General features: G+C 62.6%; 2 protein-coding genes and 1 long non-coding RNA gene across 7 annotated transcripts in view; 2 read left to right on the top strand and 1 right to left on the bottom strand.

Annotated features, from left to right (window-relative positions):
- The window catches only part of MYH14 (myosin heavy chain 14), a 95,537-nt gene extending 91,636 nt beyond the window's left edge, over window positions 1-3,901 (top strand). For all 5 annotated transcript variants that reach the window (XM_046681727.1, XM_046681730.1, XM_046681728.1 and 2 more), the window contains exons 40-42: window positions 1,068-1,176; window positions 2,783-2,955; window positions 3,102-3,901. In XM_046681727.1, coding sequence (XP_046537683.1) covers window positions 1,068-1,176; window positions 2,783-2,955; window positions 3,102-3,252 — 433 coding nt within the window. In that variant the 3' untranslated portion in view covers window positions 3,253-3,901. The remainder of the gene's footprint in view (window positions 1-1,067; window positions 1,177-2,782; window positions 2,956-3,101) is intronic.
- Window positions 3,902-8,308: 4,407 nt separating this feature from the next.
- KCNC3 (potassium voltage-gated channel subfamily C member 3) lies at window positions 8,309-19,674 on the bottom strand. The gene is given in 6 exon segments (XM_046684139.1): window positions 8,309-8,833; window positions 11,526-11,631; window positions 11,634-11,653; window positions 11,900-12,091; window positions 13,516-14,623; window positions 18,681-19,674. Coding segments are annotated over 6 exon segments (2,337 nt in total). The 5' UTR covers window positions 19,575-19,674; the 3' UTR covers window positions 8,309-8,816.
- An 809-nt stretch (window positions 19,675-20,483) lies between these two features.
- The window catches only part of LOC124251384 (uncharacterized), a 3,847-nt gene continuing 2,703 nt past the window's right edge, over window positions 20,484-21,627 (top strand). The window contains exon 1 of the long non-coding RNA XR_006891745.1: window positions 20,484-21,220. This is a non-coding gene — a long non-coding RNA (uncharacterized LOC124251384). The remainder of the gene's footprint in view (window positions 21,221-21,627) is intronic.

The raw sequence follows: 21,627 nt of genomic DNA, 5'->3' as shown, positions 1-21,627 counted from the left end.
GGCCCGCCTCTCAGCACATCTGGGGCGGCCTTGTCCAGTGCTGGCTGCTGAGCACTGCCCGTCGCTAGGGGCCCCATCCCATGGACTTCACCCCGGGTGGGAGGGTCCATGCAGGAGAGGACCGAGGAGCAGGGGCCACAGGGATGGGGAAATTCAGGAGACAGTGGGGAAAGGATTTGAGGGGAGAGGGGAGGCGAGGACGGCTGGGGGTCTGACCTGCAGATCTCGGCGGATCATGGGGAAGCGGGGCGAGAAGCGAGTTAGGGAGAAGGTGCTGAGCCCAGCGGGGAACGTGAGGGGTGTGCGGGGTCTGGTGGACGGCTGAGGCGGGGGCTGAACCAGGCTGGAGCTCGGGACACAGGTTTAGCAGACACCAGGCTGTTGACGGTCGTGGGAACCTGGGGCACAGAGGTTGTCCGGGGAAAGCATGTGAGCGAGAGGGGGGAAGATGGCAAAGGTGGTTGAGGATGGAGCTTTGGGTTTCTAGAGAGTTCCATGAACACAGACAGCCAGAGAAGGAAGTTGAGAGAGAAAGGACAGGCCAGGAGGGGTGATGGTCAGGTGGGAGAGGATGAGGCCTGAGCTGGGAGCTGGCGCTGTGAAGACGGGGGTGGCAGGGGACAGGACAGAGTTCAGGGAGCAATGGGACAGGGTTTGGGCACTGCCAGGCGGGGGGGGGGGCAAAGGAGAGAGAAGGAGTGATGACAGTCCCAGTGATTTGAGCTGGGCACTAGTAGTCAGTGGGTCAGTTCCCTGAGAGGAAGGAGACTGGGGAGGAAATGCAGTTGGTGTGACAGACCTAGTGGGACCTGGAAAACTGCTGTAGACATGGAGACACTTTTAAGAACATCAGGCATCTTGGTGGAAGCCAAGGACGACATGCCCTGGAGTGGGGAGCCTGGGTGCCAGCGTCTGGCCTGAGCAGACTGTGGGAGCCAGTCGGGGGTGAGAAAGAGAGAAGAGGCCGCTCCAAGAACAGGACAGCGGCCAGTGGATGAGGGCCGGGGGGGTGGGGAGAGAACCCCGTGAGAACCTCTCCCGGTCCTCCCCTTCACGCCTCTCTCCAGGGAGCGCATCCTCTCGGGCAAGCTGGTGCGCAGGGCCGAGAAGAGGCTTAAAGAGGTGGTGCTCCAGGTGGAGGAGGAGCGGAGGGCAGCCGACCAGCTCCGGGATCAGGTGAGCGGCCGATGTCACTGAGGAGCAGTGGGAGGTGGGACGGCCGACTCATAAACAGCACGTGCCACTTCCGGAGGCAAGGAGCTCCCATCATAAGAGGCAGCGTGCAGGCGCTGGAGTGGAAATGAGTGTAGATGCCTCCCCTGGGCTGGGCGCATCCGCTGAGAGCTGGAATTGGTGACCTTGTGACCGGTAAATTCTGGAGTCTAAGAAAGGCCCTGGTGGGGAACTGACACAGCAGGGAGAGGGAAGACGTTAAACCCTACCCAGAAGCTAGCCCAGGGCTGAAATAACAACACAGAGTGTTTACTGAGTGCTTTGTATGTGCTAGGAACTGCGCTAAAAACATAACGTGCAGTATTTTTAATTCTTATCAGAATGCCGAGGTCAGTACTGTTATTTTCCCCTCATATTCAGGTGAGTAAACTGAGGCACAGAAAGGTGAAACTATGTAGCTCTTAAGAGATGGAGCCAGGATCCAAACCCTGGCACTCGGCTGCAGAGTTTGTGCTTTTATTTATTGAGCAGCTACTGTGTCCCCAGTACTGTGCTAACCTGCTTTTTAGAAACCACACGTGTGCATTCTCTCACCAGCCCCATTTCACAAGTGAGGAAATGGGAACTTTAAAACTGTGCACCAAAGGCACACAGTTAGTAGAGACAGAGCCTGGATCGGATCCCAGGTCTGTCTGAATCTAGATAGAGTCACTGTGCCCTTAAAAGCTCAGCTGTGTTTTATTTGCCATTCATTCCACAATTATTGAGCACCCACTGTGTGCCAGGCACTGTGCTAGGCATCGGAGATATGGCTGTGAACAAGACAGAGAAGGTCCCTGCTCTCACAGAACTCCCATTTTCAGCATAGGAAGAGAAAGGCACAATAATCCTACAAACAAGCAAAGATAACTACAGATTGGGACAAGAACTATGAAGAAAAAAGAGAATGAAGAGAGAGGATGGGGGGGGGGGGGGCACGAAGACCTCTCTAAGGAGGTGACACTTGAATTGAGACCTGAAGGGTGAGGAAGAGCCAGGCAGAGGGAACAGCAGGTGCAAAGGCCCTGGGGTATGGAAATAAGCTTGTTGAGTTTGGAGCAAAAAGCAGACCGGTTTGGCTAGAGAGAAGAATGGGGTGGGAGGAGGGGGGTGAGTGATAAGAAATGAGGTCAGAGTGTTTGGTGGGAGGAAGATGGCGTGTGTCCCCTCCCTCGAAAGAGAGATGGCAGGGTCTGTGAGGATCTCGGTGAAGATGGTCTTGCCAGTGGTTTTATGGGAAGACGACCCTGCAGAGCCTGGAATGCCAGGCTGAGGGGCGGGGACCTTGTCCTAGGGGCACTGAGTAGCCACGGGAGGGCTTTGAGCAGGGGAAAGACATAGAAAGAGCATAGAAAGACCCCTCTGAGGCAAAACGAGAGACAGCCTCACATTTGAGGCCAGCCTGGATGCTGGCGAGAGGATGCGGGAGAAGGGAACCAAGCGTGGACGGAAGGCAGGGAAATGGGGCGGAGTCAGGGGCAGGAGGGGTGGGGCCGTGGGGGCCGCGGTGGGGTGTCGGGGGTGAGGACTGCGCCCGGAGGCGTGACCGGGGCCCCCTGCTCGCGCCAAGGTGGAGAAGGGGAACCTTCGGGTGAAGCAGCTGAAGCGGCAGCTGGAGGAGGCGGAGGAGGAGGCGTCGCGGGCGCAGACGGTCCGCCGGAGGCTGCAGCACGAGCTGGAGGATGTCACGGAGGCCTCGGAGTCCATGAACCGCGAGTTGAACACCCTGAGGAACCGGCTGCGGTAGGGTCACCCCGCACGTGCGCTCTCCCCCTCCATCGACCCCCCCCCCCCCCCCCCCTTCCTCTCCCTCTCTCTCCATAGCTCCCTCTCCCCTCCCTCTCTGCTCCGCTCGTTTAACCAGCACCTCCGGTCTCTCCTCCCCGCAGACGCGCGCCCCTCACCTTCACCACCCGCACGGTGCGCCAGGTCTTCCGGCTGGAGGAGGGCGTGGCGTCGGACGAGGAGGCGCAGGACGCGGAGCCGGGGGCCGGGCCGCCCCAGGAGCCCGACAGACCGCCTGCGGCCCAGCCTCAGTGATCGCGCGCTGCCCCCGGGCGCCGGCCCCTCCCTCCCCGCTCCCCGCGGTGCCCGCCCCAGAGCTCGCCCCCTGGCTTCCCGCCCTTTGGAAAGGGTGCCACCCTCCGGCGCTCCAGCACTTATCAAGCCCACTCCGGGGGGGGGGGGGGGGGTCCCCGAGACCTCCCGTGGACCCCTAATCACAGAGGAGCGGGCCAGCGGGGAGGCAAGGACTGGGGCTCCCTCGCTTGGGAGGAATTTGGGGTGTCGTTGGCAAGCTGTGGTTCCATCCGGGTTCCCATCCTTCCTTCAGTTGTTAATGCTCTTTATTAGGAAGGGAGAATGGCTCCCCTCCCCCACCTCGTCCCCCTCCCGCTTCCTCTGCCCCGTCTCCCCCTCCTCCTCCCTCTGCGGATGTCTCTCACCATTCGGCCACCCGACTGCTGAGCGACAGCAGCCTGAGCCCCGGCCTCCGCCAGCGCTAGACCCTCGCAGAGGGGCGGGATGAGGGGCCCTCCCCCCTCCCCCCAGGCCCCGCTCCCCCTTCTGGTTGCTCCTGTGTGATCGATCACACGTCGTTGGAGTCGCCCCCGGGGGCTAGAGGAGGCCCCCAGACCCTCCCAGCCTCCAGGCTCTGGCAGAAATAAACTCCAACCCCGACTGGACGGCACTGGGGCTGTGTGTGTTCCTGCGGGGGGGGGGCGGGGGGGGGGACGGCGCGGGGGCGCCGCCGGCTTCCTGGGCCTCGTGCGGCGGCGGGTGGGATGGGCTGCTCGGGTGGGGTGGGCTGCTCTTTCCAGTCGCAGCTGTTGAGGGACCTCCTGTGCACCCGGCATTCAGTGCGAAAGAACTCATTTGCGCCTTACCCAGCCTCCCTCCAAAGTATTCTCTCCATTATACAGATGGGGAAACTGAGGCTCAGAGCTGCGATGTCCCTTGCTCCAAGCCTCCCCATTAGTGAACCCCTGGAGGTAGGGATTTCACCGCCTTCCAGCGCCTAGAGCAGTGCCTGGTACATAGCGGGCTTTCGTATATTTGCTGAATGAGTAGATGACCCCTCCCGCCCTTTTAGAGGGGTGGGAACGAGCCCAGAGAGAGTGAGAGACTTGCCCAAGGACACACAGCTCCTAAGCGGTTGAACCCGCTCAGTCTGGCTTCAGAGTTGGTAATACGAGCCACGCTGGGGACCCAGGTCCACTCCTCTCCTGGGGACTAGTGACCCTCACCTAGGGGCTCATATTACCCACGTGCCCTCGCAGACTTTCTGGTTAGGAATGTGGATCCCCATTTTTACCATGAGGGAAACTGAGGCAGGCACTCGCCCCCACCCCATCACAAGGTGAGAGCCAGAGATCAAGGGGATGTCCGGCCCCCCAAAGTGCACCCTTTTGCCGTTTAATGCGACCCCCTGCTCTTGAACCCCCAAATCCCCCCTAGCCCTGATCCGGAGACCTTCCCAGCAGACAATCAGGACGCGGCTTTTAAATGAAAAGGAAACTTTTATTTTGGTGGGGAGTGAGAGGATGGGTGGGAAGGGGGCACGACACTTCTTTGGGGAGGGGGGTGACATGCGGCAGCTTCTGCGTTGGGCGGTTCATGCACCCAGGGTGGGCGTGGGGGAGGCTTGGGGGAGGGGCCTGCCGACCCCTCCCTCCCTGCCCTGGGGGTGGGCCGAGAAGACCCACCCTTAGCACCAGAGTTGGACGATTTGCAGACCTCCCCTCCCCAGACTGACTCCGGACACCCGCCCCCATCCCTGAGAGCGCCCCCTGCCACTCCCCCCCGCCCCCATCGACAGGCCAGGCCCGCCCCGCCCACAGTGGAGTGAGAGAAACTTATTGCTGTGTGTGTCTTGGGGAGGGGGGAGCCGCTGAGTCAGGAAGACCCCCGCCATTCCTTCCTCCCCAATCGCCCCGACCCCCGCCCCGGGTCCGTGCGTTCCCGGCGCGCAGGAGGGGCGCGACATGCGTGTGGGGAGCGCGTCATGCAGCGCATGCGTGTAGTTGCGGGCACCCTGGCGGCCGGGGGGAAAAGGGGAGCGGGACTTGCAAGTTGTCCCTTGAGCTCTCTCTCTTTCCCTCCCCGAATCCCACACTAGTTTGTCGACTTGGGGGATCACATTTTGTAGAGGTTTCTAATGATCGGGGTTCTTTTTTAAAGCTGAACTAAAAAGCTGGGTACGTGTGGCAGATTGGCGAGCAGGGTGGGGGGAGACGTCGGGAAGAGGTGCGTACCCTTGTGGAAAAGATCCTCACCCCCTTCCCCTGCACCGTTCGGCTTCCGCGAGGGTCGGGAGAAGGGGAGAGGGGCGCTTTTGAAAGAAGTTAAACCCTTTGGCAATATAATCAGTCCCCACCCCCATACCCTGGTGTCTGGAGCCCCTAGCCCTTTGCCCCGCCCCACCCTCTCCCACCAGAACCCGCCCCACCCCTCACCCCCGATTCAACAGGGTTTAGGGGCCGATGGAAGTATGGGGGGGGGGACTCAAAAATGCCCCTTGCATAGGAATCGTTGCATCAAAAATCGTGCTCAGTGACACCCCCCCACCCCAACCCTCGGGTGGAGGGGTTCCTGAGGCCATGGGAGCAGAGGGATGGAGGTTGCTCATTCCGTGGGCCCCCAGCTCCGAAAGGGGAGGGTCCTCTAAGGATTGTGGGACCGGCGTGGTCTCCGGGCTTGGGGGAGGTAGCGCATCCTTGAGCCAGGATGGGATGTGAGCAGTGACTGCCCACCCGCCGGCGGGGCGGGGCGGGGAACGCCGGGGAAGGGCGGCTGGGGTCGCAGCCCGGGTGGATAGGTCGTCGTTTCCCAAGCTTCTGAGATGCCAGTGTCCCTCCATTCGGGCACAGCCTCTCCTTGAAACGGAAACACTTCTAACCTAAGTAAACGGTGTCCTGGCCCAGCAGCAGCAAGTGGACTTACCGGCTTCTGTGCAAAATACCGCGAGACAAAACTTTTAAAAGAAATGTTTGTCCTCGCGCTGCCTAAAAAGTTAGCCGATCACCAGGGGTGCAAATAGGACCCTCTGGGAAACTCTGGGGTCCATGAAGAGGGGGCCTTTGGGGCACCATTTAAGGGAAGGGGCTCTTGGGGGACGCAGGGGTCGGCATAAGAAAGGGGGTGCCCCCTTAAGGTCCGGTTCCCTGGAATTGTAGACAGGTTGGGCCCCTTTCGGAAATTCTAGCGTCAGGGGAACCTGAGGTGGATGTCTGATGTCAGAGAGTTGGGGATGCCGAGGGGTGGCGGGCAGGCCTGAGGATTTGGGGGTGTCCAGGAAATGTTCGAGTGTGGGAAGGACTCGCAGCATCCCTAAGGCTGAAGTGAGCGGAGTGGAGGCGGTGCAAGAGGGGCCGGGATGCAATGGGGGGAGTGGGGTTTGGGGACCCATCCCAGGAGCCTGTGGGGCTTTGGGGGATGTGGGGCGCCAAGGTCAGTTTCGGGACTTCCGGGAGCAGGTCTCGCGTCCCGGGAATCTGGAGGGGGTGTCGGGGAATTTTGTGCGCTGGGGGCCACATCCTCCCAGGAGTTCTGAGATGGGAGGTCTGAGTCCATGCAGCGGGGAGAGAGGCGAGCAGATCCCTGGGGGGTGGAGGATGGGGGTGGGGGGATGAGAGGGTGAAATTCACCAGAGGGATCCTCCCAAAGGCTGAGGGAGCAGCTGTCCGCAGCCCACCCCACCCCCACCCCCTCCGTGCCTCCGCTCCTGCCATCTGAGTTCAGCTCTGGTTTCTGGCTTTGAGTGAATGTTCCTCCTTCCCCCACATTGTTGCTAGTTTTTTTTTTTTTTTCTTTAATCAATGCGTGATGGGTTGCCTTCCTGGGGTGAAGGGTGGGAGGCTGGGAGACCCTCCTGTGGCTTAAAGGCCAGCCCGACGACCCCCTCGAGGTCCCCACCCCCTCCCCAGAGTGCCCCTTCCCTCAAATGCATGGCATGCAACCCTTGGCGGCTTATTGCTGAGGTGGAGTTGGGGGGGGTGGCGTCCAGGTTGGGGGAGGCATGCAGAGTAGGGGGAAGGTGCCCCAAAATGTAACTGGCATAATTTGGACGTATTTACACAAGTGGATGGCAGGGGGGTGTCCTATGGCTCATGGAGACCTGAGAAGGCTTTATTTTTTGGGGAGGGTGCGGAGAATTAGGGGGAGGATGGGCTTTGGCTCCTCCCCCTCCATCCTGGGGGCCCAGGTCGGGGTGAGGGGCCCGGGGGTGTCTGCTGGCGTCGTCGTCTCGGTTGCATATTGTTAATGACTTTTTGATTTTTTTAAAAAAAACCCTTTCCCCCCCCCCCAGCTCCTTTGACCTTCTTCCCTGTCACCCCCGAGTCCCCCCACGGGGGGGAGGGGAGCGCTAGAGGATGGAGGGCAGGGTTGGGGGAGCGCGGCGGGCGGCCCTGGGCGAGCCAGGGGGGGTGGCAAGGGGCGCGAGGCGCAGGGACACCCCGCTGAGGCCCGCGATGCTGCTCAGGCTGCGGGATTTCTCGTAACCTGGGGGGGGGGGGGGAAAAAAGGGGGGGGGAGCATGGAGAAGGGGGGGCAGGGGGGTGGGTCCCACAGACAGAGAGACCCCAAGACAGAGAGCGGCAGGAGAGAAACAGACAGAGGATATGAGATGGAGAAAGAGAGAGACAGGAAAAGGCAAGAGACAGAAAGAGAAGGAGGGAGAGAGCACGAGGTACCCGGAGCGCGAGAGACCGAGACAGCCAGGGAGACAGAGACAGACAGACAGCAAGACACCAAAAGACAGAAGGACAGAAGCAGAGAGATGGACAGAGGCGGACCAAGGAGATGGAGAGAGAGATGAACAAATCAGTCAGTCGGCGTCGAGGAGAAAGGTTCAGACATGGGGAGGGGGGAGAGATTCAGGGTTAGGAGGCAGGGTGGCACCCCCGGGGCCTCCCCCACCCCATCCCCACCATAGCTCACCCCCCACCCCCCTCCCCCCCGTTGGCCCTCTCATCTGAGGCAATAAGGTGGGGGCAGCAAGGCGGATGGTGCCAGCACGGGCATGGGCATGGGGGGGGGGGGGGGTGGGGGGGGTGCCTGGTGGGGGGGGGGGGGGGGGGGGGGCACGCGGGGCCGCGGCGGGAGGGGGTGCGGCCGGCCTCGATGTGGAGGAAGGAGGAAAGCAGGTGGGGGAGCCTTGAGGTGAGGGGCTGGGTGGATCCGAGTGGGCAGGGCCCATGGGGGCCGGAGGACAGCTCCCAGAGCAGTCTGGGGGGGGGCCAAGGCTCACCTGCAGTTGTCATGGGGCATCTTTAAAGGGTCAAGAAGCCTTCACATGGGGGGCCTTCTGACGGGAAGGTTCTAAACGCGTCTTGAGACCCAAAGGGATCCAAGACTGAGGAGCATGGTGGTCTCTGGAAAGCTTGGCGGGTCTTAAGAGTTCTGCCAGCGTCTGGGGGCACCTGTAGGGTTTTTCTAGGCAGCGCCCAGGGGTCTGTCTGCACAAGGGCGTCTTGACCGTAGGAGAGAGGGCCTGGGGGGGGGGGGGTTGGAAGCCCAGTATCTTGGGGACACCCCCTCCCAGCCATTCCCGATTGCTAACCTGGGGGAAAGGGGCAGGGGGGGACCGAGGGTCTCGCGAGGCCTCAGGCGGTGACAAGAGCTGGGGACAGAAATACACAGAGTCACGGCGGGGGGAGAGGGGTCAGGGGGAACCCCCCAACACAGCCTCACGGTTGGGGGAACGGAGAAACGCCGGGATCTCGTCCTCCTCTCTGGTGTTCTCCGGGGAGGGGGAGCAGTGAAATGGGGGCGGCCGGAGACATCAAATATGGAAGGAGCTTCGGGGGTGGGGGGGGCTGGGGGGGGCGAAGGAAAGGAGGAGGGAGAGGGCTGGGGAGGGAGGATGGAGAAGGGAGGGGTGGGAGGTGCACGGGGGACAGGCCAGGAGGAAAGGGAGGGAGGGGGACAACAGTGGAGGGTGGGTCCCGGAGGAAGAAGGATAGAGAGGAAGGGAGGAGGCGGGAGGGATCCGGGACCTCGGGGCAGAGGATTCAGTCAGCCCCATCAGCTCCAGCCATTATTTGAGTTCAATGAATGGATTTTGGCATCAGAGGCAAGAGAAGCAGAGACCTCCCCCCGACCACGCCTCCCTCCCCTACATTCCCAAATCCTCCCCACTCCCTCTACCCCTCCACCCCCCCACCCCCTCCACCCCCCCACCCCCGATTCCATGGGGGCCCATCCAGACCTGGGGGTGGGGGACAAAGGGTGGTAACAGGGCTGGGTGCAAGCAGGGGGAGGGGTGGGTGGGAGCAGGGAGGGGAGGTGGTAAGGAGATGAGGATGAAGGATGATGGGGGGGGGTTGCAACAAGGAGAGATGGAGGGACAGAACAAGAAGAGCCAGACAGTCCCCTCTGGACCGGGAGATTGGAAGCCTGGGTTCTCATCCCCGTTGGCTCTGTGGCCTGGGGTTTGCTCCCTGAACTTCTGTCCAACAAGGGGGTTTAGACTGAGCCATCCCTGGAGGCTCCCAGTCCCGCTAAGGCAGAGATTCTTTAGGATCTGTATTTCTAAGGAAAATTCCACAGATGTTTGTTGAATGACTAAGAGATGGATCAAATTCCTTCAGGTAGCTTCCCAGCGCTTTTCAGATAAAATCCTGCCTCTTATCATGGCCAAAAACCCCCTCACGATCCTTCCCCCAGACTCTGCCTGGCACCCCTCACCCCTCGGCCAGTCGGCTCAGCCACACTTCCCTCCTTGCTATTCCTTTACCAAACCAAGCTCCTCCCACGTCGGTACCTCAGGACCTTTGCACTTGCTGCCCCTTCTGCCTGGCTGGCCCTTTTTACCTTTTAGGCTTCATGTCACCTCAAAAAGGCCCTCTCAGGCCCCTTTATCTGAAGTGACCAGAGTAATTATCTCATTCTCTTTTTTTACTTATTTTATGGTTCCTCCAATCAGCGGGTGGCACACTTTTCCTGTAAAGGGCCAGATAGTAAATATTCTGGGGTCTGAGGGCCCCATGGTGTCTGTCGCAACTCTTCCGCAGCAGGACAGTGGCTGGGTTCCAATAAAGCTTTATTTATAAAACAGCTGGCCGACAGACTTGGCCCCTGGGCTGTAAGGCCGACCCATGCTCTAGAGTGGCAACTGTGATAGCAGATTCCCACTGTGTGTCCCGCCAAACGGCCAGTGCCTGGGACCGTGCCCTCAGTAATTAGCTGCAGGACGAAGGAATGAGCCAATGAAGGAATGAAGGAATGGAGCGAGGTTGTTGTGGGGATTACATACGAGAAGCTCTGTTAAACTCCTGGCATGTGGTAAGCGCTTGGTGTGTTTGCTGAACGACTCATCTATGAACCATCTCCTCACTCGGCCCCCCTCACCGCCCCCTGGCCAGTCCCCAGCCCTGTGCCTCCTGACCCCTGACCCCTGACCCTCTCTGCCTCGTCCCTTCCTCTCCATCCTCGCGGCCCTGACCCAGGCCTCGGCTTCTCCCCCTGGACCCTCGCCCCAGCCTCCTGACCACCAGTCTCCCCACTCTAGTCCATCCCCACCAGGCCCCAGAGCTGACCCGCTGTCCCCAGGTCCCCGCACAAGGTCCCCTCAGCCCGGCCTGCCTTCCTGCCTCCCGCCCATCGACCAGTCCCAGGCTCCCTGGCTTTGCCTGTGCCGCTCGCTCTGGTCACTGCTGTCTAAAGAGGTCACTTCCTCACTCCAGGTTGGGATGACTCTGGCATCGGCTCCCTCAGGAAGCCTTTGCTGTCGCCTCCCTCCTACCCCGGCAGTCGTGTGTGTTCCTCCCCCTGCGTGTCCCTGTGCCGCCTCCATTTCGGCATATGTCGCCTCAGAGAGCGACTTTCTAGGTCTCTCTGCCTCTCCCTCCAAACTGGGAGCTCCGGGGAGGGTCGATTTTGTTCACTGTTGAACCCCGTGCCTAACACCATGCTGGGGACACGGGGGCCCGTTCACAAGGGACTGGCTGGGTGGCTGGGTCTTTCTCATCCTGTCCTACACCCAGGAGGGTGTCCTGGGCGTGCACCCCGTTTTCTTGATCGGATGAAAAAGACCCGGGGTGAGGGGAGGCAGGGAGAGAGATGCGGATGGGGGTGAGGATGGGGTCGGTCGTGAGGGCGGGGAGGGGGGGGGTCAGGCACGTGGTTAGTTCGAGTGGGTTAGTGAGGGGCAGGGCAAGTCCTGGGCAGGAGGTGTGGGGTCAGTGTCTGGGCTGGGGGTTAAGTGGATGGAGCCGTTCACGGTGAGGGGGCAGGAGTCTCGGTCAGTGGGGGCTGCATGTTCTTGAGGAGTTAGTCGGGAGGGGGGGGGTCAGAGGGTGGGGGCTACTTACCCCGGGGGTAGGGGGTTCGTCCACTAGGGGGATATCCAGGCCGCAGCGTTGGCGTTGAGGTCGGGCAAGAAGCTTGGGGGGCCTGGCTTACGCCAGTCTGGGGGGGGGCAGTGGGGTAGCACCGGTGGCTGGGGGTAGGGGAAGAGGCCAGAGGGTCCGGGGTGGGGTGGGGGGAAATGGAGATGGAATAAAGACAGGTGAAGGGTCAGTGGTGAGGAAACTTGGAGCAGGGGGTCTGGGAAGGGAATTTGGGGCCAGGGGATGGGGGAAGGGAAGTCCAGCACCTCCTCCCCCATCCCCCTCTCTCCCCCTCCCCTGGGGGAGGGGGACAGAGGGAGGGTCCCAGGGTGGGGGGCCAGTGGAGGGCACCTCACCTTTCCGGATGGAGCCATCAGGGGAAGGGGCATAGTCAGTGAGGAGGAAGCAGGCTCGGTCCCGGCTGTAGCGGCCCCGGCTCCCGGGGGTGATGGGGCTCTTGTCTTCTGGGGACATGGCGGGCTGGTCGATGGCCGGACAGTCCTCGTGGGCAAGCGCGGCTGCTGCTGGGTCCCCGTTGGGGCGGGGATCTGCGTCCCCAGGGTCAGACAGAGACACAAAGGAGAGAGTGAGGTGTGGGAACTCACAGCTAGGGCGAGATCAGGAAGGAAAGGGCGTGGGGGGCCCGGGTGCTGGACACAGGTGACAGAAGGGCAGGGCGTGGGGAGGGGGTAACGGGAGAGAGGCTCAGCTGGAGCAGGGTAGGGGGCATGGTGGGTGAGTTGTGGGGCTGGTCACTGGTGGTGGGTGTTGACCGCTGGGAAGGACAAAAGGGAAGGGTGGTCTGGCGGTGATGGATGGAGGTGGGTCTGGGGGAGCATTGCCTTAGGAAGCGGTGGTCGGGCTGGGCGTGGGGCGCTAGGAAGGGCAGGACTGGGGTAGGGTGTTGGGTTGGTTGGCGTAGGTTTGGAGAGATGGCTAGAGGGATGCAGCGGGCTGGGAGGTGGTTGTTTAGGGAGGGGTGTTGGGTGCTGGAAAGGGCACAGTGGGGAGGGGTTGGGAAGGTGACAGATGAGGGAGGGGGGAGGTGGGGGTCCCCCAGGCTCTGACTCGAGCTATTTTTAATTGGTGTGAAACTGGGTCAGTGGCTGAGGGAGCAAGATGGGGGCCAGGAGGCCCAGCTCCCTTTCTTGACCTACTTAAGTCATGGGGGTGGGGCCCCCCACCCTCTCCCTCCTCCAGGACTGACACCCCAATCACAGCAGCTGAGGCACAGACCCCCCGGGGGCACAGACAGGCCCAGTCAACTGCCTTCTCCCCTCATCTCCTTCACTGCACCTCTTCCTCTTGGTGACACCTCTCAGGCCCCTCTCTGCCTCCTCCCTGCAGAACCAGAGACCGGGCCCTGGGTCCCAAGTCACCTTCCTCTCACGTGGCGGCTCTGCCCTCTGGGCCACTCTCCAGCTCCTGGTTTTTAAGTCTTGTCTCTTCTCTCCGTCTCGCTGCTATTAGAACCTGAACTCTCTGCCGCCAACCCCCCACCCCGCCCTCCATCTCTGTCCTCTCTCCCTCTCTTCTCAGTGACAATCTCTTGGTCTCAGACTCTGTCACCTTTAGACTCTCTTTTCCTGAGATGCTGCACCTGCCTCTTGGCCTGTGTGTCTGGCCAGCCCATGGCTCACACGGGCGAGCCTCTCTCCCGGTGTGTATGTCTCCGGATGGCTCATTCCTCTGCCTCCCTGGTCCCCCCGAACACCTTGGCTACACCTGTCTCTTCCAAAACCTGTCTCTTTCACACAAAATCTCTGTCACTATTTCTGTGCCTCTTCTTTGTCTTCCTTGACGGCTGTTTACTTTTCTTTCCTCTCAGTTGCTGACCATCCCGTCTCTCTTAAGCCTCAGCAACAAACTCTTTCCTCCCCTCCCTCCACCGGCCAAACCTCCCCACCTCCTCCCATGAGTCTCTGCCTGGCACAACCCCAGCCCCCCGCCGCCCCTCGCGCCCCCTCCTCACCTGCCCGGTTGATCTCAATCACTTCCTCCTGAGCCAACGGGCAAGGCTCCCCAGGGGCCGGCAGAGGAGGCAGCCCCATGATCCCCAGCCCACCCGCTCCCCCCCTGAGCAGCCCGGGGTGCGTGTGGGGCCCCGGCGGGTAGGCCCCGGCCACAGTCACCCCCATGGAGGGCGGTGTGATGGGTGGCGGGGGGCTGATGCCGCCGCTGCCGTGGTGAGGGTGGGGCGGGGGCGGTGGGGGTGGGTCGGGCTTGCAGTAGTTCGGCGAGCCGGGCTGCGGGGGCCGGGGAATGTGTTTGTTCTTCTTCTTAGGCAGCTTCTGCTTGGCCATGGCCAGCGAATAGTACATGCCAAAGTTGTTGACAATGACGGGCACGGGCATGGCGATGGTCAGCACCCCCGCCAGGGCACACAGCGCCCCCACCAGCATCCCCGACCACGTCTTGGGGTACATGTCTCCATAGCCGAGGGTCGTCATGGTGACCACGGCCCACCAGAAGCCGATGGGGATGTTCTTGAAGTAGGTATGGTTGGAGCCCAGGATGTCATCGGGGTCGGCGCCAATGCGCTCGGCATAGTAGATCATGGTGGCGAAGATGAGCACCCCCAGCGCCAGGAAGATGATGAGCAGCAGGAACTCATTGGTGCTGGCGCGGAGCGTGTGGCCCAGCACGCGCAGCCCCACAAAGTGGCGCGTGAGCTTGAAGATGCGCAGGATTCGGACGAAGCGGACCACCCGCAGGAAGCCCAGCACGTCTTTGGCGGCCTTGGAGCTGAGGCCCGAGAGGCCCACCTCGAGATAAAAGGGCAGGATGGCAACGCAGTCGATGATGTTGAGGCTGCTCTTGAGAAATTCCACCTTGTCCGGACAGAAGGTGATGCGCATGAGGAACTCGAAGGTGAACCAGACCACGCACACGCCCTCCACGTAGGTCAGGAAGGGCTCCGTCTCCACCTCCACGTTGGTGATGTTCTCCGGCGGAGCCCCCGGGATCGGGGAGGCCTGTGTCACCGTCTTGTTGCTGATATGGATGAAGCCCTCGTGGGTCTCCAGGCAGAAGGTGGTGATGGAGATTAGGATGAATAAGAGTGAGGCGAAGGCCACGTACTGTGGGGCAGGGCGGGAGAGAGGGCAAAAGGTGACCCAGGCATCTGGTCCACTAGCCGTCTCCAAAAGACCCTCCTAGGGGCCACTCTCCCAGCCCAAAAATCCCAGGGAATCTCAGCATCCCAATTCCATGCCTTCATCACTTCCTGCATCTTATTTCCCATCTAAAACTCGCGATAGGAGAGGGAAAGGACCAGAGGCTGCTCTCCCCCAGCTCGAGAGAGGAGCTGGCCCCAGCAGTGGTAGCAGATGGCCAACTGCTCTCCTGGAAACTGCAATTTCTGGCCCACAGTTGCTGTCTCTTACACCGCCTCCCCCTCACCCTCCTGTTCCCTGTGTCCTGTCTCAGGGCTCTCTGGCCAGGTCCAAGGGTTCTGCCACGGGGATGTGGGCTGGGGATGGGGTTGGGGAGACTAAGATCACACCCCCTCTGTGTCTCAGGGGCTTTGGAGCTGAGGGAGGGGGAAGGGAAGGTGGGCAGGGAGGCAGAATCCTGAGGCGGTGAAGAGTAAGAAAGGCTGGGTTTGGATCCGGCTTTCCCCCTGCCTAACTTGGGCCAGGAGATGAAGTTTTCTGAACCTCAAGTTTTTTACAGGGTTATTGGGAGGATTAAATTATATTAGTATACAAAGGGTCTGGCTCCAAAAACAGTGCTTGGCTCAGTGTCAGGAACTTAGTAAGAAGGTGCGAGCTCTTATTAGGATATGGGGGCCTCTTAGTGGGGGGCAAGGTCAAGGGGCCAAGGTTTAAGGACCTTGGTACCTATGTCCGGGCCTCAGAAAAGGGAGAAGGCTGGGTGAGGCCCTCACCCTGAGAGCACAGGGCAGGAAAGTGGAACCGCAGAGGGCCCGAGGGGTGCTAAAGCCCGGGAGGAGCAAGGAAGTGAGGAGTCCAGACTGACTCCCTAGGAAAGCCTATGGAGATAAGGGGACGTGGGGTTTATGGCTCTTCGGGAGGAAGTGGGGGCCGGGAACCTGGGTGTTGGGGGAGAGGGCAGGGCTAGCGCCAAAGAAAGGTGAGGGGGCTTGTCGGAGGTGCAGAGCATTGGGGGTGGGAGGGTGCCTAAGTCATTTCAGGTTGGGGACCCATCAGAGTCCTGCTACACAATGGTGAGGCTTTGAGGAAAGCCTTGAGGAGGAGAGGGGGCGGGGTCAAGATCTTGGAGAAGGAAGGGGAGGGGTCAGGCCCCTAGAGATGATAGTGGGCTTTCCCAAATAGAGGGGAGGAGGAAGAAGTGAGCTTAGTTCTTAGAGAGGGAAAGGGATGGGTGTCCCGTAAAAAGCAGGCTTTATCAGATGGGGAGAGGAGGAGGGAGGGCCTGGGGCGCAGAGAAGAGAGGGGGCTAGGGTCAGGTTGCAGAGAGGACCCTAGGCCTTGGGGGCGGGCTGAGGGTCAGCGCTGGCCCTCTCCGCCCCGCCCCCCCCCCCCCCCCCCCGGGGTTCTCCCGCAGTGGTTAAGGGGCCAAAGGCCGCCACAGGGCGCATGCCCGGTGCTCCCCCGCCCGCTCGGAGCAGGGCGCGCGGCGCGGGCTGCGGCACCGCAGTGGGGGCGGGCCGGCCGGGCCGGGGGGCGGGGCGCGGCGGCCAGCACCGCGGACAGCTCCCCCGCCGCAGTGCGCAGCCGCAGCGGCCGGGCGCCGTCTTAACCCCTTCCCGGCCGGAGCCGAGCCGGCAGCGCGCAGCCGCGGCTCCACCGCCCGGAGGCCGCGGGCCAGCAGCTCCATTAACTCCTTCCCTCCCAGGGCACGGGAGGGGAGGTGGGCACCCGCCGCAGTGCGCAGCTGTAGAGGCTGGACGGCGTCGGGACTGGTTTAACCCCTCGCCCAGAGATGTTCAAAAGCAGGAGGGGTAGGAGGGCACGGAGTCCCTGTAAGAAGGAAAGGAGAGATTATGGGGAGGGGACCGAGGGGAAGGCGAGGCCGGACCCTCCACGTTGCAGTGGCCTCAGCTCCCAACTCTCTCAAGCTAAGTTGGAGGCTGGAAAGTGCTTGGCCCGCCGTGGACACTCAGAAAACATTTGTAGAGTAAACGAGTGAATCCCGTAGCTGTCCCGGACCCCTAGCCTCACCTCAGCACCCTTCAATGGGGTCACAAGAAGGAAGGGCGCCCCAGGCCATGGGGAGGAGGGCCACTCAGAGGCCGGAGGGGGCATCTAGGGCCATGTCCCTTCCGCGCCTCCTCTACCCCACCTCCCCCCGCCCAACCCCAAATCTCGCCAACTCAGCTCTTCCCGAGGACCAAACTTTATGCGGTGCCTCCGGGCCCCCCTCCCCCCGGCTCCCTCCCCCGGCGCGAATGCGGCACTGCGGCTCCGCGTCCTTCCCGGCCCAGGACACGGCACGGTGGGGGGGGAGGGGGCCGGCCCGGCTCCTCCGGGAGTTAGGTCCCCAGGAGGCTAGGAGGGGGCCTGGCGTCTCTGCCCTTTCCCCGTCTTTCTAATTCCCCCCCCCCCCCCCCCCCCCCGCCCCGTTCTGAACTGTCCTCCTCTCTTCCAAAACAGGGAGGAAGTTAGGAGGAGGAAGAGGTTCGAGGGAGAGCCAGGGGGAGGGTGGCCATAGAGCCCGGCAAGTTACAGATGTTTGGGGAAAGTTTTGGGGGGGGGGGTGGATGAAGGGAGCTTTGGGGAAAATTTCGAGGGAGATAAGGCTGGAGGGAAGTTGAGGCTGGAGCGTGGGCTCTCTGGTTGGGGTGGGGGCTGAGGGGCCCAGTCTTGGACTTTGGACTGGAGGGGGGTGCGGCTTGGGAAAGGGGGAGGCAGCAGGGCTGGGGGGGAGGGAGGAGGGAAGAAGACCAAGGCAGGGTAGAAAGAACTGGGAGCTATTTTGAGAAGTTTTAGGGCTGATACCCTGAGAAGGGTCCCAAGGATTGAGGTCAGGCAAAGTTGTGGAGCAGAAGAGAAAGTCATTGACTGACCAGGAGGCTCCGGGGGTAAGGGGGGAGGGACCCCAGAGAGGGAAAGTGGGCTGTGCAGGGTAAACGATGGAAGGGAGAAGCGGGGGGAATCTGTGGATGAGGGAGAAGCAATTCTGGAGGACATATGGGAGGTTCTGGAGAGGAAAGGCATATTATGGGGGCTCAGGACTCTTCTGGAGACATTGAGGAGGAGTGTGAAAGGCTTGGGGGAAGTCTGGAGCTTTATGGGGAAAATCCTTGGGATGAGAGTCGGCGTGGAGGATGCAGGAAGGGCTGTGAACACAGAGAGGGGCTGGAGGGTCCCAGGAGGGAAGATGCCCGGAGACTCAGGGTCACAGTGAGGGGGGAGCTGGAACTGTCCCAGCCAGAGCAAGTGGTCTGGAGGTTCGAGGCAGTTCAGGAGACTCTGAGAGTGGGGTGGGGCGTCTTCGGAGACTTTGGGGGCAGAACAAGCAGGGGAGTTCAAAAATAGCCAGGAGACTCAAGCTTGGATAGAGAGACGGAGGAGGCGGGGAGACGGGCAGAGGGAGAGCCAGGGAGGGTCGGGAGAGCCTGAGAGACTGAGGGCTGGAGACAGGGGCTTCAGAGGGTCTGCAGGGGGCGGGGAAAGGGGGGGCAGCGTTTGCAGGCCTGGAACGCTTTGCGGGTTAGGAAGGGGTGTCTTCTGACTCTGGAGATGCTCCAAGAAACTGAGGGCTGGGGAGAGGATCCGAGGGGTAGCCAGGGGAGGTGAAAAGAGGTTTGGAGGACTCTGAGGGTTGGGGTAAGGTCTTCGGAGGGTCTCAGAGGGGTTCAGGAAAGGCAGGGGCGGGGTTGTTCAGAGGAACCCCGAAATATCACGGTCGGGGAGGAAGTTTCTAAGGGTGTAGGGCGGCTTAGAGAAGTGGGATGGGGTTTGGAGGAGTCTGGGGGATTCTGAATGTTGGAGACACGTCTTCTGAGGATCTGGGCACGGCCGGGAGAGGGGGGCGTGTTCAGAGGCGTGCGGGAGACTCGGGGTTGCGGGAAGAGGCTTCTAAGAGACGGGCAGGCCGAGAAAGAGAGACCAGGAGGGGGTGGGACGGGCTATGGGGTTCTGAGGCTTGAGATGGGGGCGCCTGGAGAGGGGAAGGGGATGGGGGGGGTGGCTCCGAGAGCGCGCTCACCCTGGCGGCCCGCGACGAGTAGGGGTCCTCGAAGAGCGCCCACACGCGGGGCTGCCAGCGGCGCCACCACGTGCCGCCCGCGCCGCCCGCGCCCCCTGGCGGCCCCCCGGCGCCGCCGCCCGCGTCCTGGAAGCAGAGGCGCTTGAGCTCGCCGCCCGCGCCGTCCAGGCCGCCGCCGCCCGCGCCCGCCTCGTCGTCCAGGCCCGCGTCGTGGGCGCCCGCGGCGTTGGCGGCGTTGGCGGCGCCGGCGGGGTCGGGCGCCTCGAAGGAGTCGAGCGCCTCCTCGGCGTCGCGGTGCTGCCGGTAGGTCATCCAGCAGCAGGCCTCCACGTCGGTCTCGTCGATGCCCCAGAAGCCGAGCTCCTCCTCGAAGAGCGGCCCGCACACGTCGGCCGGGCAGTGCAGCTTGCCGGTGCGGTAGTAGTTGAGCACGTAGGCGAAGACGCCCGGGTGCCGGTCGAAGAAGAACTCGTCGGCGCCCGGGTCGTAGTCGAAGCGCGCCGCCGCCTCGGGCTCCGTCAGGCCGGCCAGCCGCGTCCCCGGCAGGGTGCGCAGCGTCGAGCGGTACGTCTCATGGCGCACGCCGCCCACGTTGATCACGATCTTGCCGCTGTCGCCACCGCCGCCGCCGTGCCGCCCCATGGCCGCCGCCGGCAGCCCGGGGCATGGCTCGGCGCGCCGGCCCCCGGGCCCGCGGGGTGCCGGGGGGCCCGCCGGGGACGCGGCGGGGCCGGGCTGCGCAGGCTGCTGCTGCTGCTGCTGCTGCAGCGGCGGCGGTGGCGGCGGCGGGGACAGCGGCGGCGGGGACTCGGGCGGCTGCGGCGGAGGCGCCGGCTGCTGCTTGCTGGCCCCCTGGCGCCCGCGGAAGGACGAGACGCAGACTGAGCTCAGCATTGGACGGGGGGCGGGGCTGGAGGGGCGGGGCGTCTGGGGGGCGGGGCCGCAGGGGGAGAGACAGACGTGATTGGGTGGGAGGAGGCGATGGATTGAGGGGGCGGGGCCGCGGTGGGGGAGGACCCAAGCTGATTGGGCTGCGGGGAGGCGGGGCGGGGCTGAAGCCGGGAGAAGGGCGGGGACTCTAAGGCAGCCTAGCTGGACGGGGCGGGGCCGCAGATGAAACGGACCGATTGGATCTTTGCGAGAGCAGGAGCGGGGCGGGAAAAGGTGTTAAAGGAGGCGGGATGGGCCGCTAACGTTGGCTGGCTTGGCAGCACAAGGAGAACAGAGGAGGCGGGGCTGGATGTAAGAAAGAGATCTGATTGAACTGAACAAAAAGGGGGGGCGAGGCAGAGGAAGGGGACAAGTCTACGCTATTTACAGAGGCCTGAGTGGCTGTGACAGAGGGATGGGCGGGGCCACAAGGGGGGGAGGCCGCCCTGATTGGCCAGAGAAGGATCGCGGGCCCGGACCTAAAGAGCCCGCACACAGGCCCTGCTGGGGAGGGGCAGATGGAGACGGTCGGGTTGGGCTCCTAACATTGCTTGGAAGAGGCAGGAGGATCTTAAGAAAAAGCGGGGTCGGAAAAAGTAGAAACAGACCTGATTGGGCTGGGAGAGTGAAGGGGCGGGACCGAACGAGGGCGGGAACTGGAAAGGGAGCGTGGAGAGCACTTCCACGCGAAGTGGCCCTAGGCTGGCCTGAAAGGGGACAGGGCAAGGGGAACAAGGACTGAGACCCAGTGAGAAGGGGCGGAGATGAGCGAGGCCTGGAAACCTGACAGCGTCTGGATAGGACTGAGGGAGGGGGCGAGGTAAAGGGGCGGGGCGGGGCTGCAAACTAGGTCAGCTTAGACGGGGAGTGTCAGGTTGAAAGGCGCCGGACTGAGGATGGGGGGTGGGGTCTACGAATGGTAGAAAATGTTTTGAACGGGCTGTGGGAAGGCGAGACGGGGCTTTAAGGGGCTTGAAAGTAACCAGGCCAGGCGGGGGCGGGGCAGGGCTAAGAGAGGGTAGAGGAATGGGAGACGGGGCCGCTAAGAGAAAGGTGAGACCTGTAAAGAGTACAACGCTACCAGCCTGGGAGTCTTGGGGGCCAGAGGACCTGGGAGAGAGCCCTAAGTGTCAGCGGGGTCTTGGAGGGCGGGGCGAGAACTTCCAACTGGTGAGGGAAACAGCAGACTACAGACAGGAGGACCAAGGGATGGAGGGAACCCGAACACAGGCGGAGGGGAGACGCCAAAGCGCCTGGAGTCACAGTGTAGGCTGAGACAGTAGGCGGGGCCAATGGGAAATGGGGCGGGGCTAGGTGTCAGAGAATTCTGGTGGGAGGGGACAGATGGAGGGTTGGGGCGGAGCTAATAGAGGGGCGGGGCCAGAGCTAGGCGGACCACCCCGGAGCGGGCCCGGCCCCGCCCCCTGGGCCGGCCTTGACACCGGCGGCAGGGCGCAGGCGCAGGGGCTGGGGCGGGGCCAGCGGCTGCGGCGGGGGCTGCGGCGGGAGGAGGCGGTGCCTGTGGGAGCGGAGGGGGCGGGTCAGGGGCTGCGGGCGGCCGCGCGGCACCGGCCCTGACCCGCCGCCTCCCTCTGCAGGTGCCGCGGCTGGTTCGTATCCCTCCCACCCACCCCCGCTCCCGTCTCTGTGTCTCTTGGTGTCCCTTTGTCTCCCCTTTCTCTGAGCATTTGTTCCCCCGTCTCTGCCCTCATCCCTCGGAGAATCTGGTCCCTCTTTTCTAAGTCTCCGGGCTCCTTCTGGGGCTCTGTCCCATTGTTCTCTGAATCTGTCCCCTTCTGAGTCTTTGCCCCTCTTCTCTTTAAGCCTCAGTCTCCTCTCCCCCGACCGTGGCTCAGTTCCCCACCCCCAGTATCCTTCTCCTGGTCTCTGACTTTTTTCTCAGGGGTTTGCCTCTCTCCCTGGGTCTCTGTCCCCTTCCCTCTCTGGGTCCCTGTCCCCCTCTCTCTGGGTCTCTGTCCTACTCTCTCTGGGTCTCTGCTCCCCTCTCCCTGGGTCT

Source organism: Equus quagga, chromosome 13 (assembly GCF_021613505.1).
Source record: "Equus quagga isolate Etosha38 chromosome 13, UCLA_HA_Equagga_1.0, whole genome shotgun sequence".
In the NCBI taxonomy this organism is placed as follows: Eukaryota; Metazoa; Chordata; class Mammalia; order Perissodactyla; family Equidae; genus Equus; species Equus quagga.
Note: the sequence above shows the minus strand (reverse complement) of the source record. Positions and strands in the feature narration are given on the sequence as shown.